Genomic DNA, 22,084 nt, shown 5'->3' with positions numbered 1-22,084 from the left:
GTTTCTTGATGATAAAATCATCCCATTCACTGGGAGCATCAGGCTCCTGCGTAATCGCCCCTTCCTCAGGATCCAAAAAATCCCTGAACGGGTCCTTTTGCCAATCAGAGACCGATGACGGTACCGTAGTTGGATCTCGAACTGGCGATCAAGGTCTATGCAGTGAGGCTGAAGAGGGGACTCTTGTCAGTGAAGCACCAAGTGTTCTGCTCCAGGATCTACGTGGAGGCTCATGTGATCGTGCTCTTTTCTTTGGTCTACTCCTGGAAGGGGAGTGTCTGGGTGTGCTAGGCCGAGGTGAAGCATCCCCCTCAGGGGGGTTCTTGGCTCCTTCAGTACAGAAGACCTATTCTTTTGCTCTTGCACCTGTTAAATTCCTTGATGATTCTTTGCATCGATGCCATGAGCCCCGGGTCATAAGGATCAGCCATGTCCTCTGAATCCGGTTGCCAAAAGGGCTGATTTTCTTAGGAATGAGGAAAGGTTGCTCACCAAGAATTTCCGTGTCTGAGAACTCCTCCTGAAGAATGACGTCCGGGAGTTCTGTCATCTCTTTTAAAGGGGACAGTTGTGCTCCAACTGGCTCAGGCATATCTGAAATTGGAGACGTTGCTCCCAAAGACTTGTGGAAACTGCTCACATTGGATGGTTTATCCGTGACATCAGCGAATGGTGTTGTGGGTTCTACTTCTTCAGAAGATACAGTCGACTGCGGTTTCGCCGATGATGGCTTCGTCAACGGCGGTTTCGCGGACGGTGGTTTCATGGACGAAGACTTCTAAGGTGGTTGATCCGTCAAAGAGAGCTTCATGGACGAGAGTTTCGTCAACGAGTGATGAGCTTCCTTCGTCGACGACTGCTTTGTGGACGATGAGGCTTGGAGTGTTGTCGTAGTTGATGGCGTCGTCAACGGCTTGGTCGTCGGTGAGTCCCTGACCTTGCTGCCGCTCGTGGACAGCTTCCTGTGGACGACTGACCCAAACCCCCCCCCCCCAGTTTGTTGAAAACACCTCCTTACCTTTGGAGGTGTTTTTTTTCTTCAGGATGTGGTGTCCTGAGTCCAAGGAAGGCATAGAAGAAGTGGCTCCCAACTTTATTTTAGTCTTATGAGAGGGAGAGGAACTCCTTTCCACTGAAGAGGACCTTCTCTTAGAAGTTTGTTTCTCAGATGGTTTAATAGACGATACAAGAGCTGTCTTGGCAGACTCCTCGTCAGAGGACAGACCTTTGGCTTCTAGGTGTAACTGAAGTCTCCTGTGTCTGTCTTGCAGGGTTTTGGTGGAGAAAGTCCTGAAAAAAGTCACATTTGTTGATGTCATGTGGATATAAGCAGTAAATACAGTGGTCATGTGGATCCTTCATGTTGACCAGTTTCTTCCTGCACCTCGTGCAGTCCCTAAACAGGGAAGGCTTCTTGGCAGACTGAAGCTCAGCCATGCTGAGGAGAACTTTTACTCGACGAAATAGTGCCAAGAAAAACGTTTTCCAGAGCCCAAAGGCTCATAATAGAAAGCCCCTAAAGAGGGTAAACCAGCAGAATATATTACAAAAATATAAACTACACACAAAAGGTGAACTAAATTTGAAAGTTCAGAGAGCTGGAGGATTCCTTCCGTCTGACAGACTGCGGTGAAAAATCTGAAGATGGCTGACTGGGGCGGAGCTTAAACCCTGTCACCTCATTGGTTGGGGCCATATAGGACCAAAGTGAGGTGGAGGGACTACACAATAGAATGGCTCATAGGCCACAATGGAGTATTTACATGCATTCTCTAGGGGAGAATGGATGTATATTGAACATTTTAATAATTATTTTTTATCACCGAGGATTCCCAGTCTGACGGGGAATATTCAAGCATCTGAATCTATGAAAGATCCAATGCTGGAGAATTTGATGATGGTTTGGAGTTATTTGAGATAGCTAGCAGGATATCTTCTTCAAACAAGAGTAGGGTCCAGGCGCCCTGTAGACCAGGTGCATCTCCAGTGTACTAGTATGGAGAGGGTAAGTTTGGTAGAGAGTAATTCACCTGTGGTCAGAGCATTATTGCTGATTTCTCCGATGGTTAGGCAATCTCTAGCTATCAAGGCTACCCCTCCACTGAGGTCTGGCCTATCTTTCCTGATAATGTAGTTAGGGGGAATGGCCAAGGGGACGGCTAGGCCAGAGGGAGGGTTCAGCCACGTCTCCATGCTGGCTAGTAAGTCCAGTTTGTGAGAGGTGATGAAATCTGAGATATCCAGCGATTGTGCTGGTAAGGATCTTGCATTGATTAGAACTCCTTTTAGAGTACTGGCCTAAGTGTCCTTGAGGGGCCCCAGCTGTGTTGCTTGAGACAGTGCCAAGGAGACAGTGGGGCAGTCTTTAAATATATGAGTGGTTATGGCAACTGTGCTCTCTTGACTACGAAGGGTGTGGGCCACATTAGTGTGGTCATGAGTGTGAGTGGGGCAGGGTTTCTGTGGACTTGGTGTTCCCTGTGTCAGCTGTTTGTGAGTAGTGCTTGCACGAGTGTTGGACGTTAGGTTAACAGTCCTCTTAATAAAAAGGGGTGACACATGCTTGGCCAGGAAGGAGTGCACCAGCTCAAGGCGATCCAGTATGATTTTGGGTGAGTCCTGGGTACGGTATCTGAGGCGTTCATTTCTCCAAGTGGTTGGCGGTGCGCTGCTAGTGGAGTCATAGTGAGAGGCCGGGTGAGCTTCGCTGCAAGCTTGTTTAGTACTTTTTGGGTGAGGCAGAGAGGTGAGGGTTGTACGAATGGATGGCTCTGGGAGAGGGCTCTGGTCTGTACCAGTGCATATGATTACTCCAGGCATCTTGCCTGGAGCAAGGCGCAAGCCAGCAGGTGGGAGATGGACAGAGGATGTGATGGTAAGCAAGTAGAGGAGATCAAGGCACATTGATAACCTGGTTTTGCCGGCAGTGGTACATATGAGGACATACCTTGGTAGAAGTAGGTGGGTGGGGCCATCCATGGCAAGACAGGGCCAGACAGGCATTAGACTTTCCTGTCGGCCTTTGCTGGAGGAGGCCGGCTTCACCTGCCGGATTCCCTGTTGCAGGAAGATATGATCAGGAAGCTGCCAATCCGAGGCTGCAGAAGGAGCCACGCAGGTGTTGGCAATGCGTAGGGCGTCGTAGTGGGGCACTGTATCGGCATGGAAGAGCTTAGTGCACTAGTGCGTGTCACGCGGTGGCCATGTTGGCATCGGCCACGGCCCATAGTGAAGCACACAAGGGATTTTCATTAGCCCTCATGCTGATTGTCGAGTGAACGTGATCACAATCAAATGGCAGTGGGCTTTTGTTGCAGGGATCAATCCAGGGCCAGACAGGCATTAGCCTTTCCTGTCGGCCTTCCATGGAGGACACGGGCTTTGCCGGCTGATTTCTCGGGAAGGCCCGATCCACATCTTGGTGTCCTTCCAACCTGTGCTCTTACTGAGGTTTGACATGTCGGGTGCTCAGGAACCCCTAAGTGGTGAAGGAGCAGGGAGGGACTGACCCCGGGCTGCGGGGGGCGCGTGCCGGCCAGGCTCTCCGCTCATTGTTGGCTGGGTCCCTCCCTCTCCGACGGTGCTCTAGACAGGCTCGGTGGGCTTGTTTTCCTGTTCTCTTTAGCGCTGTTAGCTCTGAGTTTTGCACGTCATACAAAATCAATAAACAAACTGCTTCGGTGGACATCTGCCGCAGGCTCGACTTTCCATCCACGCACTTCGGAATGTAGCTACGACTACGAAAAATGTGGTCTAGCCTTACACCAGACTGGCCTCAACACCTCTGCCATTAGAATACAGCGACAACCTATGACAACATTCGGTCCAGCTGGTCACATAATAAATCTCTTGCACTTGCGCACTGTCGTGACCTCCCTCAGCACCAATCCAGATGCCTGAGCTCTTGGGTTATTCACTGAAGCCTAGCCAGCCCACTTAATTGCGAATCTTGGCCAAATACACACACGCATTATAAACCTTGTCTAATAATGTTCCCACACCTGGACTTCATTCCACGAGGGCATTCGCACTAAAAGCGCGGTGAGGCCCTACAAATGGGAAAAGCTGCTATATACATTACTACTACTAATGGTTAGGTGAGGGCTGTTTAAAAGCTTTCCTACTCATTGTGGCCGTAGGCGTGTATTTAATATGAACACTTGTCAAACCTTGGTCTTTACTTTCACATTGCTCTTCTGCGTGTTTGAAAAGCAATCATGAAGAGCGAAAACAGTAAATCAAATCTGCACATCAAATTTTTAAAATGTAGTAAGAGTCCTTTTATTACTTTGCAATGCAATACAACAAACTGCAGCACATCCCTTCTTAACTAAGAGCAGCAACAACCCCCAATGAATAGATGAGTGTCTTTAGTAAACCTTTGGGTGGGTAATGATCCCGTTATCAGAATTACTTCACTTGGATTTAAGAATAGATGCAAACCCTGGGAAGATGCATTCTCACAGTTCAGAGAGCGAACTCCTGCTTATCCATCCTCACTGTACTTTACACCTGCTGCTTTCTCAGGTCAGAGATATAGTCCTTCTGGAAAAGTCTACTCCGAGAGGCAAACTTGAGGGCGTCCTGCCACCTTCTACCGTGCATGTCATCCTAAGGTTTTCCGTCTAAAAATACAAGTACTGCATATTGTTGCTAAAGTCTACCTTGTACTACTTGCTGGTACCAAAGCCCAGTATGCAGTGTCAGTATTTTTCAAGGTCCCAGCAGCCTTAGAGACTGTGGCCTGAGCAGGGCTTTCTAGATACTGCTGTCTTTTATGTTTGCTGGCCACTGTTAGAAGTTAAATGCCAAAGAATGCGGTTTTATATCTATACAGTGTTCACACAGTGTATCCTCATGTGACCAAGGTAAACAATGGTCTCAGAATTACGTTGTAGACTTCAGGAAATGGGTATATAAATACAATTTTTGTACGATAGTCCATTATGTTTCTCTCACAAGTGCCTGCAAGTTATAGTCCCGGAAAACAAACTCCCGGCGTCAAATTATCTAAACATTTCCATTGTGCAAAAAAAATCATGTAACTTAATTTAGTACCGATTTTGCTGCTTCTAATGGGGAATGCCGCAAACAAGCTTTGCCCCAATCCGCATCATCCAACAGTTTCCACTACAGCAAACGTGAAGACGACTGTTTTGAATAGGTTTGCTGAGCAACATAAAAATAAAAGGAACAAAACACATATGTTATAGTACCGAAAACAATGAGATTTATGTTTCTGTAGTAGCGTAAACGTTTTTAGGTAACACACATTGGGACAAAACCGATTTGCTCCACTCCGTATTACCAAAGCAGTCAAACTGGAGATAAAGGCATCGGCTCAATTTTTAGAACCGGTGGAAATGGTAGATAATGTGGTCTCTGGTTGCACACATTCCTCACATACTCTGGTAGAAGAGTGGCTGAGACCGAGCCAAAAAGACAGGCTGAATTGTGGAAGCATGGTTTTCATTGAACGATGGTGGGTGCTTGCCTGCAATGTGGAATGTCTGTTCCAGTTACAGGGAGGATGGAAGTAAGGGGTAACACTGGATAGAAATCTACAGTTTTTGGAGTACGTTCTGAGCTGCTGTTTTTATGAACTTATACTTTTCTCTCAAGTGTTTGCAGAATGTAATTTTTGGTTTCCTCAACTTTTTACTCACTTACTGTGGGTCTCCAATGCCTTGAACACTGTGGCCCTGGGGTGGATGATAATGCAACATTATACTCCACATCATGCTACCAAAAAAAAGGGACTGCTACCGTTCACACTTGCACTCTTTGCTTTCCTTTAACCATAGTCTGATGGTCCATTCAGTTGATGGCTGGCAACATTAGAGAAGCACCGACGAGCATTCACTCCTAGATAAAACATTGCTTACTTTCGGAAACACTCCAACCAATACTTTTCAAAAACACTTTTTAAAAAACATACAAAAATCTGTACATCTGGAACAAAGCTCATGACTTCAGGTACAACTCACATTAATATGCACCACCACAAAATATGTTTCTTATTCCCATCGGCATTAGGAATAAGAAAAGAACATGGTCACACATTTGAATCTATACCTTTGAGTAGCAGAGAACTTCCTTAATCGTCCCAGCAGTCAAAGTTAAGAAAACATTTTTTTTTTGGTCATAAACAAACTTTCTAATGTGATATTAGACAGTCACAGACGCCATATCCATATAACACCGTGGCTTAGCCAAGTAATGCATTGAGAATTTTTATCATCAGCAATGAATATCTGTATGACTGGTAAACAACCCGATGACCGACACTTCAAAGTGAGTTTTAACATTTTAAAAAGGCAAAAAGATGCAAATCGTAAGGCCCTTCTGTATTAACATGATTTAATGCCAAACCAAACCTAACCCTAGTCACAAATGCATCTTAAATGTTAACCCGCTTCTTCACCCCTAAAGTAGGTCTCACCAATGGTGAAGCATCAGGCATGAATGCATTTACACTCAAATTGAACAACTGGACTGTTTCAAGTGTCGTCAAAAGATATATATAGGACAGGGCCAATAAGGCACATAATATAGAGCTACACTGGAACATCAAGTGCAAACAAAGGCACAGTAATTCCAGCGACAGCTCAAGCCCCGAGAAGGAGTCATGGGAAAAGTCATTTGGCAGCGACCAGCACTCTTCAAATAGAAAGTTATCAGGAGACGCTTTGCCGCAGCAGACCAAATGGTTCAATTTGAGATGCCACTGGTAAAGTGTGTGATTAATAATCCTGGTGTCTCAGAGGGATGGGTTTGTATGTTAATTTATGACTGTACTATATGACCGTCAAAAGACACATTAATACTGCATGCATTAATTCCACCTCTGGAATTGCTCACATCCTCTCGAGTATACATTTTCGGGAATTACAACAGGCATGGTTTGTGTTCTGCTGAATCTATGTTGCTAGGACACTGGTTTTAATGTAATCTAAATGATAAAGAAACATCTTTAATAAGAATGCTCTTTTGCAAATGTGATCGTTTCCCTCAAAATAAAAATGGATAGGGGTCATTAGTTCTGCAATAGTGAAAATTAATACTCAAAAACTGAAAATTGATGCCAACAGTGTCAACAAGAGATCTTCTTATTGTCTCTACATTTCTTTCCTTCTTTCTTCTCTCTCTCCTCTTTCTACTTCTCAATTGAATTTCTAAATATTATAATTTCGTGTATAACTGAGTCTTAAAAATGAAAAGTTCGTAACAAACGAAATCATTTTAATAAAAAAAATAAATACTCAAAAACCAAAAAATTACTGTTTTGTCTGAGTCCGAGAACGTGAAGCTGTGTACAGTTTTTCCGGGGCAAAAAGAAAAAACTTGGAAAAAAAAGAATCCTAAAGGATATGCCGACAAGCACGTGACCCACGCACAGCTTCCTTTTTTTCTTTGAAGAGAAATAAAATAGGCAAGTCTTACTGGAATATCTGCATCCACCTGGGCCATCAGCTTCCTTCTCATCGCCTTTTCATTAAAATTGGCACTGCGCTTTACATAGAGTCCCCCATGCTGTCAAATAAAGATGAACACAGAAACACGGTTAACCGTCATTCACATCATTCAAATCGGCATTAGCAAATAGATGCTGATCGATAACACATTGCATGGTAAAGTCACGAGGTGATAGCAATGGCATTTCGGGAAGGTTAAGCAATATACAATATTCATCGTGCATCTGTTGGCAGCGCGTGTAGGCAGATTAACAGGCACCTCAAATTTACCACAGGTCGTAATTTGCCAGCAGTCTCCACAACATTAAAGGGCTAGTGTCAGTACCCTGCTAGCTAAGATGAGTCACACATACAAACACGCATTATGGGACCAGCTACTAAGCACGAGCACCTTTGCCCGTGGGCACTCAAAAGCGTTAAGGTTTTAGCACTCGGTACGTTGTGTTTGGGCGTAACGTCGTTGCAGCCTGGCACCTTAGGCACAGGTCCCTTTTAGGTGCGCACTGTTGACTGCGGCCCGGGACCTATGCGCCTGGATATTTGCTTAAAAAGATTGGCTTTGGATGACAGTATATAAGCAGACATTATACGTTAAGTACCTGGAGCTGTACTGCGAGTGAACGCTACATGACCAAATAGGTTGCTGTGTGCGCAAACATGACATGAGCATGAAACGTTCACTCACAGTAGAGCGCCGTCACTGTAGTCAGTTTTCGGCCATTGTCAGTTAGGATATTGATCTACGTCTATTTGGTCCTCCCCACCTGCAGGACTCATGGAGTGTGTACTTGTTTTAGGCTTTGCCACAGTTGGTCCTTGCTTTTCCAAATCCCACTGGCTCCAGGGAGGGTTGAGGCTGCCCCTCTAGGTTCCCGCACCTGGCTCAGCAACAGCCCTCAGAACAGGTTCTTTCTGTAAATCCCCTGTTCTTCCTCGAATTCCCTGTACTTCTTTCCTTCTCCCCCCAACTCATGTCCTTTCATCCACATCAATGCAATGTTCTACAGCAATCTGGCCCACATCACCTCCCCTCCCAACTTCCTTTCATCTCCTTTAAGTAATTATACCTTATCACCATTCTGGGGCATTTCCTTCTCTATGCTGGTATCTCTTCTATACCATTTCTTCTATTCTCCTGATGTATTCTTGGTCCCTCTCCGGACTCTTATGACTATGCTGTTGAATCTGTGGCTGCACCAGTTTTGTCTCATCCGTATGCCGTCCCCCCTCACCCTCCGCCTCTCCTAGAACTTCTTTACACTCTCCACCATCAAACCCTTTACTGGAATATCTGCATCTGTCCACTTCCTCCCTTGAACTTGCTTTTTTGTCTACTGTTCTCTTTAATTATCTTGCTCTTTTCCTTCTCTCCCCACTTGTGCTGTGCTCTCTGGCGCTCCCCGCTCCCTTATTCTTCACACCTTCATATCTTTCTATCTCCCGCTCCACTTTTAGTTCCTGTGTCTATTCTCCAGTCCACACTCTCTGCCTCTACTTTCTCCTCCTGGCTGCTCGGCTTGCATCTAATCACCCTTCATTTCAACGGCCAACCCTCATTGGTTCCCAAAGCACCTTGTATAGAGCTGCGGACTTTGCCCAATGTGCCCACAAAATCAACTCCTTACAGATGTGGTGTGCAGTCTTTCAAGCCAGAATGTGTTGGTTCAATTCAAAATCTGTGCCGCAGCTCAAACTCGATGCGCTGCTAATGGCAAAGTGGCTTGGCAAGGTGAACTATTAATTTGACAGCCTTCTTTTCCCCCATGCTGCCACTGTCACACAGTGCTGTGCAGTTGTCGGTCCACCCGCTTCACTGACATCCTCCAAAGTCTTGATCCACTAATACAGAGCAGTTATCTGATGATTTCCCAATATTGAATCGTTGTACAATACTCAGTGGCTTCTCATAGCAGTCCTTTGTGGTCCTACATGTGTCTTATGCTTTTTGGAGCAATTGGTGCCACTTGGGGCTGGTTTCTCGAGACCGAGATTTCAGCATAGCTAGTGGGCAGTAAGGGGCTGAATCATGTGGTAACCTTAAGAGTCCATCAAAAAAGCTAAGAATGATTTCCTAGCCATTGATACGCCCACTCTACTCCCTGCAAAAGAGTTGCAACTTATTCATTCAGTGCTCAGGTGATGTTCACGTAGTTATACAATTATAGTACATATGTTTCCATGTAAAAAATAGTCCCAATATTGCTTTTATTATTTCATAAAAGGCAATGTGCATCCAAGGCGTGTGTCCAAAATAGTTGCCAAAGCATTTCGAAACTCAGTCTGTCATCAGGGCTGGACACTATAAATGTAATATTTCACCATAACAAATACAGGATGATATGTATCATCAAAACATATATATACATATATAAAACATATCATCAAAACATCGTCTCCTCCCTTCTCCCCTCCTTCCCCCTCCTCTACCCCTGCTAACAAGTCCCCCTTCTCTCCTATCACCCCAGACCGCGTCTCCCAACTCACCCTACCGCTGCCCCCTCCGATCCCATCCCCACCTCCCTCATCCCCAAAGTCTACCCTCTCCTCATCCCCTACCTAACCACCTTTTTTAACATCTGTTTCTCCTCTGCTACCTTCCCTTCAGACTTCAAACACGCTACCATCATCCCTACCCTGAAGAAACCCTCTGCTAGCCCTCGTCTTGCCTCCAACTTCAGACCAATCTCCCATCTCCCCTTCATCTCAAAGCTCCTCGAGCGCCTAGCCTACTCTCAACTCTCAGCTTTTGTCTCCTCTCACTCCCTCCCTCCTCCTCACCTCTCAGTCTGGTTTCCACCCTAAACACTCCACTGAGACTGCTCTCACTTATGTACTCATTTCTCTGCTCACTGCTCGCTACGCTAAGCAATCCTCAATTCTCATCCTCCTTGACCTCTCGGCGGCCTTTGACACCGTAGATCACCCCTTACTTCTTAGCACTCTGCCCTCCTTTGGCTTCAAAGGCTCTGTCCTCTCCTGGCTCTCCTCTTACCTCTCCAACCAATCCTTTACTGTCACCTGGGACGACTGCACCTCCTCTAACCTCCCCCTGAACTATGGCGTTCCCCAGGGCTCCGTACTCAGACCATTCCTTTTCTCTCTTTATACCTCCCTTCTCGCCCATGTCATCTCTTCTTTTAGCATCTCCCACCACTTCTACGCGGATGACACCCAACTCTTTCTCTCCTTCTCTTCCTTCACCTCTCACTCCCTCTTCCTGCCTTACGGCCATAAAAAATTGGATGTCATCCCACTTTCTTTCCCTCAACAATGACAAGACTGAAGTGCTTTTCTTCCCTCCTAACACTCCCTCACCTACCCTCCTCCCTTCATCCACTTTCCCCCTTCCAATCTCCCCATCTCGACCCATGCCCGCAACCTTGGCCTCCATATTGACTCCTCTCTCTCCTTCTCCAACCACATCTCTCTTAAATCTCATGCCTGTCGGCACCACCTTTTCAACATCCATAAGATCCGCTCCTCCCTCACCTTTCACGCTTCTAAACTCCTGATCTCCTCCCTTATTTTCTCCCGTCTCTTCTACTGCTCCTCTCTTCTCTTTGGACTCCCTGTCTCTCACCTGACTCCCCTAAAATCCATCTACCACTCCTCTATCCGTACTCTATGTCTTCTTGACCCTCGAGACTCTATTTCTACCTCACTCTCAATTCGGCTGGCTCCCTTTCCTCTCACAATTGAAATTTCAATTCCTCTGCCTTGTCTACAAATCTCTCCACAACCTTGCCCCCCCATCTTTCCTCCCTCCTCTCATTTTACTCTCCCTCCCGCTCTCCTCGCTCAGCTGATCTCCACCTTCTCACTGTACCCCCAGCCCCTTGTGCCTCCTCGTGTTTCCGCTCCTTCCAACTCTTGGCCCCCCCTCCACTGGAACTCCCTACCTCTCTCTATCCGCTCCACCCCTACCTACCAATCTTTCCTCTCCTCACTAAAAGCCCTTCTTCTCCACTCCCCCCCCCGACACTCCTTCCCTACCCCCCCCCTTTCCCTTCCCCCCTCCTCCAGATGACCTCAAATCGGATACTGTAACCACCAAAGTGCGTAGGTCACCCAGGGGCTGCCCCCTTCTCCCCCCCTCCTCCCCCTCCATCCTCTTGAGTAAATTGTTCTAAATACTGTACCACTGGCTTGTTTCATGTTTGTAAATTATGCTTCATTCATTACTGTACCTATTGTTATTCTGTAAAGCACTTTGGTGTAAAGCGCTATATAAACTCAATAAACAAACATAATATGTTCAAATACACATGTTCAAATACATACCCCACAATTGTAAATATCAGCATCAAAAAATGTTTAAAAAAGAAGAAAATACACAGCAAGAATCAAAACATAAGTACTGTAGCAATTACTTTCAAAGTAAGAAAAAGTAATAAATAATAAATACAAAATAAAATAACAAATACATTATCCCCTCAACGGGATGGGGTGTCCCCTAGGTCTTAAGTTACTGACCTCACTGCTCATCTCCCAAGCCCCTTTAGGGCTTGGGAGATGAGCCTGCTCCACAAGACCCTCCATAGAGTTCTGGGCAAGTGGGTCCTCAATGAGACTGCTCTTAGGGGACAAGAACTCCCATTCCCAAAGGGAATGCAGTATGCAGGAGACTTTATCCTCATATATGGGACTGACTCTTGTGCAAAACACTGTTTACTCCTGTTTGGCTATAGCCAATGTTGAATCAAGCCCTCCGTCTGCTCAAAAAGGGAACTGCCCTTTAAGAAAACGTTTGCAAGAAAATGGGACAAGGAGGCCTGAGGAGAAAGAACGGTATGCAGGAGAAGCCTCCTTACATCAACGCAGTGGAAAGGCGGAGCCAATTGTGGCCACGGAATCCGTGGCACTCCGAGAAGCAGAGGATGCCAATTGGAGCCACTGGAGCACCAGCAAACCAGACAGCGGGGACGCCGTTATCAGGACTGGGAGCGAGGAACCATCCAACTATGTGGCGCGAACACAGAGGTGCTGTGGTGGGCCTGGGGTCTGTAGAACACCGAACGCTGGAAGAACGGGCGAGTGGAAACCTACTATCTGCCATTGTTCGCAGAATGCAGCAAGACGCAGTGATCGGAATGAGCGAGAAGCACGAAACGAGGAAGCGATAAAGCAGACTCACCTGCTCGAGCGAATGCCAGGCCCTGTGAAGGCGCCCACAACAAACACAGGTACCTGGATGGACTGGACTAGTGGGAGGCCGCTGGGACAGTTTGTAATAAAGATCAGAGACTGATGGCAAAAAGGGAAATAATGTAATCGAGAACCAGCACCACGAGATAACCAAGGAACTGTTCAAAAGCCTAAACAAAAAAGATAACAGTGAAGAAAGTGGTGACAAAGAACCTCAGGGGAGGAAGGGAGAACCACAGGAGATAAGTCGAAGAGAGATAACTGCTGAACAGTGGGGAGACCGATACGAAGTTATAGAATGCGTTCTGAGGTAAGAATACAGAGGGAGATAAACAAGGAAGAAAAGAGTTCATTAAGGAGAGACCCCAGAGTTGGGGAACTCTCAAAGCTGATTAATAAAGTGCACAACATAAAGCAAAAGTAAGATGTTTGAGAGACTATTGACTCAAAGCGAACCAAAAATTATAAGTTACTCACCCTAGTGACTAACGTGCTCCTAGTCCATAGTCCCCTTTCCTCCATATTGTATGGGTAGTCCCTCGCTAGGGACGGGAGTCAACCTTTTTCACCAGAAAAAATATTCTTCCCCTTTAAATTTAGAGGCGTGCAGGGGCGCGCCCTGGGAGCATGCGCTCGTCTGACTCCGCCCACCAGTGCCACTCCTCAGTCCCCTTTGACACCTCAACAATATTACCATTGCCTAATGACACCAGTTTTATTAAGGGGGAGGATGGTGAGACGTATGGAGGAAAGGGGACTATGGACTAGGAGTATGTTAGTCACTATGGTGAGTAACTTATAATCACTCCTACGTACCGTCCCCTTTCCTCCATAATGTATGGGCGATTACAACTGATTGTACCCCAGGGTAGAGACACTCCTAAGAAAACAAGTTCCTTAAAAATGCCTGGCCAAATGCCACATCCGACCTGGAGCTGGCATCCAAGCATTAGTGCCTGCAGAAGGCCGAAGGCGTGGCCCATGTAGCAGCCTTACTGGTAACCTGCCGCGGAACGTGCCGCTGAAAAGCCACAGCCATAGCCTTGGCTCTGATAGCATGGGCATGCATATTTGCAGGAGTAGTTTGTACTACCCCTCATAAACTTCCTTGATGGCCGCAACCATCCATCTTGCTATGGAAGCCTTGGAAGCTTGATAGCCTGGCCTTGACCCACCGAAGGTGACAAAGAGAGCCTCCGATTTGCGGAAGCTCTTAGTTCTGTCCAGGTAGAATTTTAGAGCACGCCTGACATCTAGACAGTGCAGAACCCTCTGTGCCTCATCCTTGGGGTCTGCAAAGAAAGTAGGGAGCACCATCTCCTCATTGAGGTGAAGTGAGGAGACTACTTTAGGTAGGAATGCAAGCTGAGTCCTAAGGACAACCTTGTCGTTATGAAAAGTAGTATAGGGCTCTGAAGCCATCAGTGCCTGGATTTCACTGACCCTCTGTGCAGACTTAAGACCCACTAAGAGAGCCGTCTTAATGGTGACAAGTCTGATGTCCGCAGACACCATCGGCTCAAATGGTTTATGCGCCAAGGTGCTCAAAACTACATTGAGGTCCCACACCAGGTGTGGCTTCTTGATAGGTGGGTAGAGCCCATTGAGGCCTGTCAAATGTCTTAACTATCGGGTTGGAGGATGAAAAGACCTCCTCCTCTGAGTTCCTATAGGCTCTGATGGCCGCCAGATAGGTGTGGCATGTGTCTACTTGCACTCCAGAGTGTGCAAGGTGTGCTGAGAAGGATAGCATGCCGTCCAACGTGCAAGTCAAATGATCGACTTCCTTTGATATTGCCCATTGACAAAACCTAGTCCACTTACTCTTGTACTTGCTCCCAGTAGCATTGTTCCTAGCACCCTGTATGTCTAGATTAGCCTATGACAGAATATCATGGCCACTGGCCCAAGAACACAGACCCCGCACCATCAGGGGATGGGCCATGGAGTAACAGCTCTTATTCGTCCCTTTGGGACAATCAAGCACAGGGGGCCCAGCTGGACTCAGTCCTACCATCTTTGGTGCCAGGCTCATGAACAGATGTAAACAGAGACCTTTATTTGGTGTAGGAGTGCTTTGTTCATGAGCACAGGAACTTTTCACGTTCATTCGGTTTGGGCGTGGTTGCTGGGGAACTGGGTTGCACGTGCATCATCATCTAGGAGTGGCAGGGTGTGGCTGGTAATCCAGATCTAGTGGACGTGGCTGGGAACGCGACTATATAAGCCCACCCAGCCTTTGCGTTATTCTGCACTTGCATGCAGCGCAACGGTCATCGCCGCCTGACTGCAGACTAACCTCTTGGACTCCAGCTTCATACTTACCTACCTGTTCTCACCTGCACACGCCACTCGTCGAACCTGGAATCCAGCATTCCAGCTTCAGCCCCGCCGAAATCTTGAACTTGACACTGCAGCACGACGCGCTCCTCATTCACGAAGATGGCACCTGCAAGAAATATGAAAGACAAGGTTAGACATTAACGACATTCAGTTTAAGGTTGCGTCGCCATCTAATCTCACGCTTAACCTTAAACCATCACTTGCCTGTTGTTGGACCATTGCGGATCTTCTCCTCTATCATCCGGCCTCACCTCGTGCTCGAAGGCCACCGATGGGCCGCAAAGCCACCTAAAGGAAGAAATCAGAAGAGAGGCATTAACAATACAAAACATTTCAACAACGAGAAGAGACAATAGAACTGAAAGACACTTACCATTAGAAGTGGCATAGTTGCAGCTGGACTGGGCTACCACGTACGAGGGGCCAGTGAAGAAACAGTCCCATCAAGAAGCGCCCCTGCAGAGAGTAGCAGGACGGGAAGCTCATTATCATTAATCAACAGGTGAGACTATATGGGTCGGTGCATGCTCACCACAGAAGGGTTCGAGAGAGACAACAGCCACAGATTAGCATCCTCACGTTCCTTCATATCCACGCAGGAGCAGTGTAACCAATTGTCGCAGCCCACAGCATATTTGCAGAGGAAGAAGCCAGATAGGGGTGATCCACTTCCGAGGAGGGCTGCAACCGTGCCCCCAAAGTCCCCGCAGAGACCAGGTGAGCGTAACACAAAGGCAGGCGCTTTAATGTGACTTGTTTAGGAAGTACGCTGCAAGGGCTAATCTCTGGGGGGCGGGGTGGATGACCTTGCCTCCCTGCTGTGAGAGTAGGCGAGCTGGACCCAGCGGAAGGTCCACCGGGGCTTGTTCCGACAGGCTGAGTAGTTCTGAGAACCATTGCCTCGCAGGCTACCACAGAGCTATCAGGATGACACAGAGGGGCCAGGACTCCCTGACCTTGCAGATTACCCTGTGGACCAGGGGAGCGGGAGGGAAGGTATACGCGTTCATGTTGTCCCATTGTATCTGCATCGCCCAGAGAGCCACAGCCCTGTCCCTGCCAGGACAAAAACGGGGAGCACCTCCTGTTGGACTAGGTAGTGGAGAGATCCACCTGAGGATGACCCCATCTGTTGAAGATCTCCTGAAGGACCTGTTCGTTCAACTGCCACTCGTAGTTGTCAGGACCCAGTCTGCTGAGCCTGTCCGCCTCCAGTTGGGACTGCCCAGGGAGGTGGATTGCTCTCAAGTGAATGTTGTTCTCCAGAGCCCACTCCCAAAAGCTGACTGCCAGACTGCATAGGGGAGGAGACCTGGTGGCACCCTGCTTGTTGGTGTAATACATGCTGGAGGAGTTGTCTGTTTGAATGAGGATCATTTTGCCACTGATCAGCAGCAGGAAGGCTTTGAGAGTGGCCAGATAGCCTTCAACTCTAGTCAACTGATATGGGCCTCCTGTTCTTGAAGAGACCAAACTCCATGTACGCTGTGGTTGTGCAGGGTTGCCCACCAGCACTCCAAGGAAGAATCTGTGGTGATGGTTGCCGGAAGGGTCTGCCTATCCTCAAGTTGCAGTCCATGCTCCACCAGGCAAGGTCCTGTTCGAGAAAAAGAGGAATGCTGACGAGTTCCACCTGGGAACTCTGCTCCTGACTCCCTGAGGCTGGGAAGTGCAGCTGTAATCTTGTCATTTTGAGCCTCGGGTATGGTACTGCCAGTAGACACGCCACCATGATACCTAAGAGGTGCTGGTACCACCATGCTGAGGTCACCGCTCTGCTGAGAAAATTACTTGTGGCCCTCTTGATGGCTGTGATTTTGTCCTCCGAGGGAAAAACTCTCTCGGCGCTCGTATCCCAGATGAGGCCCAGGAATGCTAGACTCTGCGTCGGCTCCAGCTGCGACTTCTTCAGATTGATTGAGAATCCCAGTTCATGTAGCATATTCATGAGGACGGAGGTGGTGTGATGGACCGTCTATGGGGATCTAGCCCTGAGGAGCCAGTCGTCTAGGTATGGATAAGCATGGTGACCTTGGGCCCTGAGAAGTGCTGCCTCTGCTTTCATAAGCCTGATAAAGACCCGGGGGTTAAATTGAGGGCAAAGGGTACACACCTGTATTGGAAATGGAAGCCCATTAACCTCAGGAAGGACCGATGAGGCTGCCAAATCGGGATGTGTAGGTATGCGTCCTTGCACAGTGTCTCCACAATCAGCGCTGGGGTAACCATCTTGAACTTTTGAAGAGGGAGGGAAAGGTTCAGGGTGGAAAGGTCCAACATAACCCTCAGGCCAGCCTGGTTCTTCTTGTGTATGGCGAAAATCCTGGAGTAGAAGCCCATACCCCGCTGGGAATTTCCACCAACAGAGTTGTTGTCCCAAACTGTAGGAGGAGAGGAGAGGGAGGAACCAGTAGTGTGTGTAAAGGGCAAGCCTGCCAGCCCCTCCCTCCTGCCCCCTCTGTACACCCTCCCCCTCCCTCCTTCCTCTCCCCCCATCCCTCCCCCCTGACTCCCCCTTCCTCCCTCCCCTCTCCCTCTCCCTCCTGCCTCCTCCTCCTCCTCCTTCTCCTCCACCCCTCCCTTCCTTCTATATCCCCCCTCCCTCCCCACCCTCCCTGCCTGCTCCCTCCCCGCGGGGCGTAGAGTGAGGACCTTGGCCAGGACACCCACCTCTGGTTGTTCAACCACGGGTTGTGGAAGCCCCAAGTATTCGGGCCAGTCCTGTGAGCCGTTCATGAAATACCACTCAACCTAAACTCATTCCAATAAAAATCCAGAATACACCTAACGTAACCATATTATCTGGAACTTTGATCAACGCCAGGTCTCTAGTGGCCCACGCAACTGAAATAGCCGACACCTTATCCTCTAATAACCTTGACCTCCTGGCAGTCACAAAATCATGGCTGCACAAAGCAGCAGGTCCAGCACTCTCTCTAGCTATTCCTGAAAACTACCAATTGATCAGAATAGACAGACCTAACAGTAGAGGAGGTGGTGGTTTAGCAGTCATAGCAAAAACTAACCTCGCTCTAAGACTACTAGCTCAACCTCCCCGCAAATCATGCAAACTCCTCATAGCCAAATTGCCTATCTCCAACTGCCACACCTTAACAATCTACCTGATATATAGGCCACCTGGCCCCATTGGGACCTTTGAGGAGGATCTATCTAGCCTCTTAGACAACAACACTAAAGAGACCTCACAAATCCTATTACTAGGTGATTTGAACTTAGGATTCCATGACCCCGATGACAAACCAGCCCAATCTATAGCCACTATGCTAGCTGAACATGGCCTAACCCAAACAAAGGAAGGACTCTGGACTGGGTCGCTACCATGAACTGTGATACCACCATCACCAAAATTACCCCTCAACATTGGACAGACCACTTACTTATCGACTTTACATTAACTCTCAATAAACAAATTACCAAACAGAAAATTATGGCACCACCCCTACCCACCAGAGCCAAAAAAAATATAACTCCAGACAATCTCCTGCCATTGCTAATACCAACTATCAATGCTCTTCCTAATAACCTACATCCTGACCTTCTGGTAGAAAGCTACAATGATGCTATGAAGAAAGCAGTAGATACCATTGCTCCTCTAAAACATCAAAAAAGTAAACTACAAGCACACCTAAACGCCTGGTTTACCCCCCACTTAAAGGAACAAAGAATGCAACAAAGGAAACTAGAATCAAAATGGTGCCACACCCCTTCTGAAGAAAAACTGATTCTTAAACTCTTCGCTAACAATTACAAAAAAGAAATCCTACTCTCGAAAAAAAAAATCTCTTTAATGAAAGAATTTGCAATGCAAGCTCCAACTCCAGGGAATTATTTGCTATCCTAAGGGATCTGGAATTCCTCGTCCCCCACACCTAACAACATAGTTAAAGACAAACAATGGTGTACTAGCATTCAAAATGCTCTAACAAATAAAAGCTAAACACTCCAAAACAAAATCTCCTTAAAAAAAAGACTCTCTAACCCCCAACAAGACACCTCACCTGCCTCAGGACAACTAACCTACCAGGCCCTGACCCATTCAAATTTGCCAAAATCTCTACTGAGGAAACTGAAAGGATTATCGCATCCCTCAAACACTCCAACTGTAAGGGTGACAGCTGCCCAGCCCAGCTAATTAAGGATGCTGCAAGGGACTTAGCCCCCTTCATAACCAAACTGATCAATGCATCCTTTTCCTCCAAAACTATCCCAAGCAACCTAAAAGAGTCTTGGGTTCTACCTCTTCTCAAGAAGCAAACCCTATACCCCGCTATTCCCACCAACTACAGACCTATCACCACGGTACTGTTCCTTCTCAAGATAATAGACAGAGTAGCATACTTACAAATCCAGCACTATCTTGAAACTAACCAACTCCTAGGTGCCCGCCAATCAGGATTCAGACCGCAGCACGGCACAGAGACAGCCTTAATTGATCTCAAAGCACAGATCAACGACCTCAATAACAAGGGAAATGCCGCCATACTACTCCTTCTTGATCTGTCGGCGGCCTTTGATCTGGTGGATCACACAGTCCTGTGCGAACGAACACCTGGCATCGGCTGCCCACTTTTCAACCGTGGCCATAGCCTGGATCCAATCTTTCATGGACAACCGCAAAATGAGATTCTTCTACACATTGGCATCAGCAGACCCTATCAAAATAGCTTGCGGTGTACCCCGAGGTTCTTGCATCTCGCCAACCTAAAAAAACTCAGCCCCAACTACTCAGCATTTAATATTGATGGCAATATAATCACAGTTGCCAAAGCAGTGAAAACACTAGGCTTTCACCTTGACTCAGCCTTAACATTAAAGAAACAAGTGAACTCCTTAGCATCCTCTACTGCCTACACGTGCAAGCTCATTAGGGCAAGTTGAGCTTTCCTCACCCGAGCCAGCTGGATCATCTTTGCCAATGCCCGAATACTTTCCAAACTGGACTATTGCAATGCCCTGTATTTAGGAACTAACAAATACATCATTGACAAAATTCGAACATTGCAAAACAATGCCCTTAGAACTGCCCTCAAACTACCTTCCAAAGAACACATTTCAAATAAAAGGAGAACACACATGGCTCACAATCTGCGACAGAATCTCACTTAAAACACCATCAATCATCTTTAAATGTCTTAACAATGCTGCCCCCCCCCCAACCTGGCAGCAAGAATAATGAGAAAAACTTCGACTCGCCCCACCAGAATCGCTCATTCCTACTGCCTACAGATACCTACATTTAGACTGAAAAAAACAGGCGGCAGCAGCTTCCCAGTTAAGGCAGCTCAATACTGGAATGCTCTCCCACTTGACATTAGATGAAACCAATCCTACTATAGCTTTAGACAAAATATTCTCACATGGCTACACTCTAACGACCCCCATGAATAACCATGTTTCAATTAACACCCATAGATCCATCTGACTGTATATATGTATATTCTTTAATTGATTTGTCAAGATGTAATGCTTCATATTTATACTGTGCCTTACCTTGTAACTAAGCTTTTAAGTACTCATGTTTTTCTGCTCTCTGTTGCACCCAGTTACCTTTGGGTTTGGTGCGCCATACAAAACCAATAAACAACTCTCCCAGCCGTGATCAGGGCCAAAGCAGTGGAGGCAAAACGCATGGGGGTCGGACGTAGGGAAGAGCTCCTCGCAGGCTGGACACCTGCTGAAGCCAAAGACGTCGACATGCGCGGGGCGGGGCAATGTGGCGCCAGAGGACCGAGTAGCTGATTAACGACAAAAGATAGTATCCGGGGAAGAGCGCGTGGAATTACAAGGCTGAAGTAAAACCCAGGAGCGCTGGTGAAACCGGTCCGCTCCAGTCGATGCGGAAAAGAGGACTGGGGAGTGGCGCCAGCGCGCGTCTCTAAATTTAAAGGGGAAGATGTTTTTTTATGCTGAAAAAGGTTCCGTCTCCCGTCCCTAGCGACGGACGCACCATACAGTATGGAGGAAAGGGGACGGGATGTAGGAATATAAGGGACATATGGTCTCAAAGGCAAGATCCATGAACAGTTGGGAAGAGCTACTTGAGCTAGTAAAGAAAAGCCTAAACCCTTATCAGAAGAGACCACCATAATGTAAGGAAGGCATGGTATCAATAGTAGACACAGACACAATGGATACAAGTTTCAAAAACTTTTATTTGGTATTTTGGTTGGGTTGGTAGGATTCCTAACGGTCTCTAACTCTAGAATGGGAGCAGTCTCGACCATTAAACAAATAGAAAGTCAGTATAGTCAAAATAAAAAGGCCTATACTAAAAAAACCTGACCTTGCCCTATTTCTCAAAATGACAAATTAGTTAAGGGAATACAAAAGGAAAATAGTGTTTAAAAAGAAATGTCAGAATGGCTTAACCAACCACTCCCTTACCCACGTTCAGCACCACAGAGTATAAAGAGTTTCCTAAAAAGGATAAGTGGATGGTACAGTTCTAGTCTTGACACTTGGCTAACTGGTACAATTCAACAGTGAAGGCTTGGGCTTCATGCTTCTGGTAGTTCAATCACTTCCTTAGCCTTCGTCCGCCTTGTCATAAATACACAGTTGCACAGTTCCACTTTTGACCTTTACTTTCCCACAATTCAACACAGACTACCCTCCGCTGGGCTCGAGCCTGTCTATTCACTTTAGCACACAGTTCTGCACAGGCTTCCTTGTGCCAGGCTCGAGCGGGTCTATCTCTTCATGGAGGTTCCCCTTCCCCCACGCTTTTGTCTTGGGTGTCTTTTCACTGTTGAAGACTTTCAAAACTGCAAAGATTTTACACAGACCTCTGCATGACCACTTCAACCTCTTTACATAATTCTACAATCAACAATCTTCCTCATCTTGCAACATCAATGCCTCTTGGTACTGGTAGTTACTTATTCTCTTTAGTTTGCCTTCTTGTAGTTACTTACTCTCTGTAGTTTGCCTTCTTGGCCTCTTTCAATAATTCATATGCAACACCCATATTCCTTAGTATCTGTAGTTTTGAATTCTCTTTACTTTGCCCTCTTGGCATTTCGCAAAGTTCCTATGCAACACCAATACTCCTTAGTATCTATTTCTCTTCACTTTGCCCTCTTGGGATTACTTTCTCTTTG

At 47.0% G+C, this 22,084-nt stretch overlaps 1 protein-coding gene across 1 annotated transcript in view; it reads right to left on the bottom strand.

The window, feature by feature from the left end:
- Positions 1-22,084, bottom strand: part of AGPAT5 (1-acylglycerol-3-phosphate O-acyltransferase 5) — a 1,254,587-nt gene that overhangs the window by 663,366 nt on the left and 569,137 nt on the right. Inside the window, exon 4 of the mRNA XM_069606103.1 lies at positions 7,444-7,533. Within this exon, the coding sequence (XP_069462204.1) occupies positions 7,444-7,533 (90 nt within the window). The remainder of the gene's footprint in view (positions 1-7,443; positions 7,534-22,084) is intronic.

The sequence above is a fragment of the Ambystoma mexicanum genome, chromosome 4p (genome assembly GCF_040938575.1).
Source record: "Ambystoma mexicanum isolate Mex_15411 chromosome 4p, UKY_AmexF1_1, whole genome shotgun sequence".
NCBI classification, from domain to species: domain Eukaryota; kingdom Metazoa; phylum Chordata; class Amphibia; order Caudata; family Ambystomatidae; genus Ambystoma; species Ambystoma mexicanum.
The sequence above is the reverse complement of the archived record's forward strand: the minus strand, read 5'-3'. Positions and strand labels throughout refer to the sequence as shown.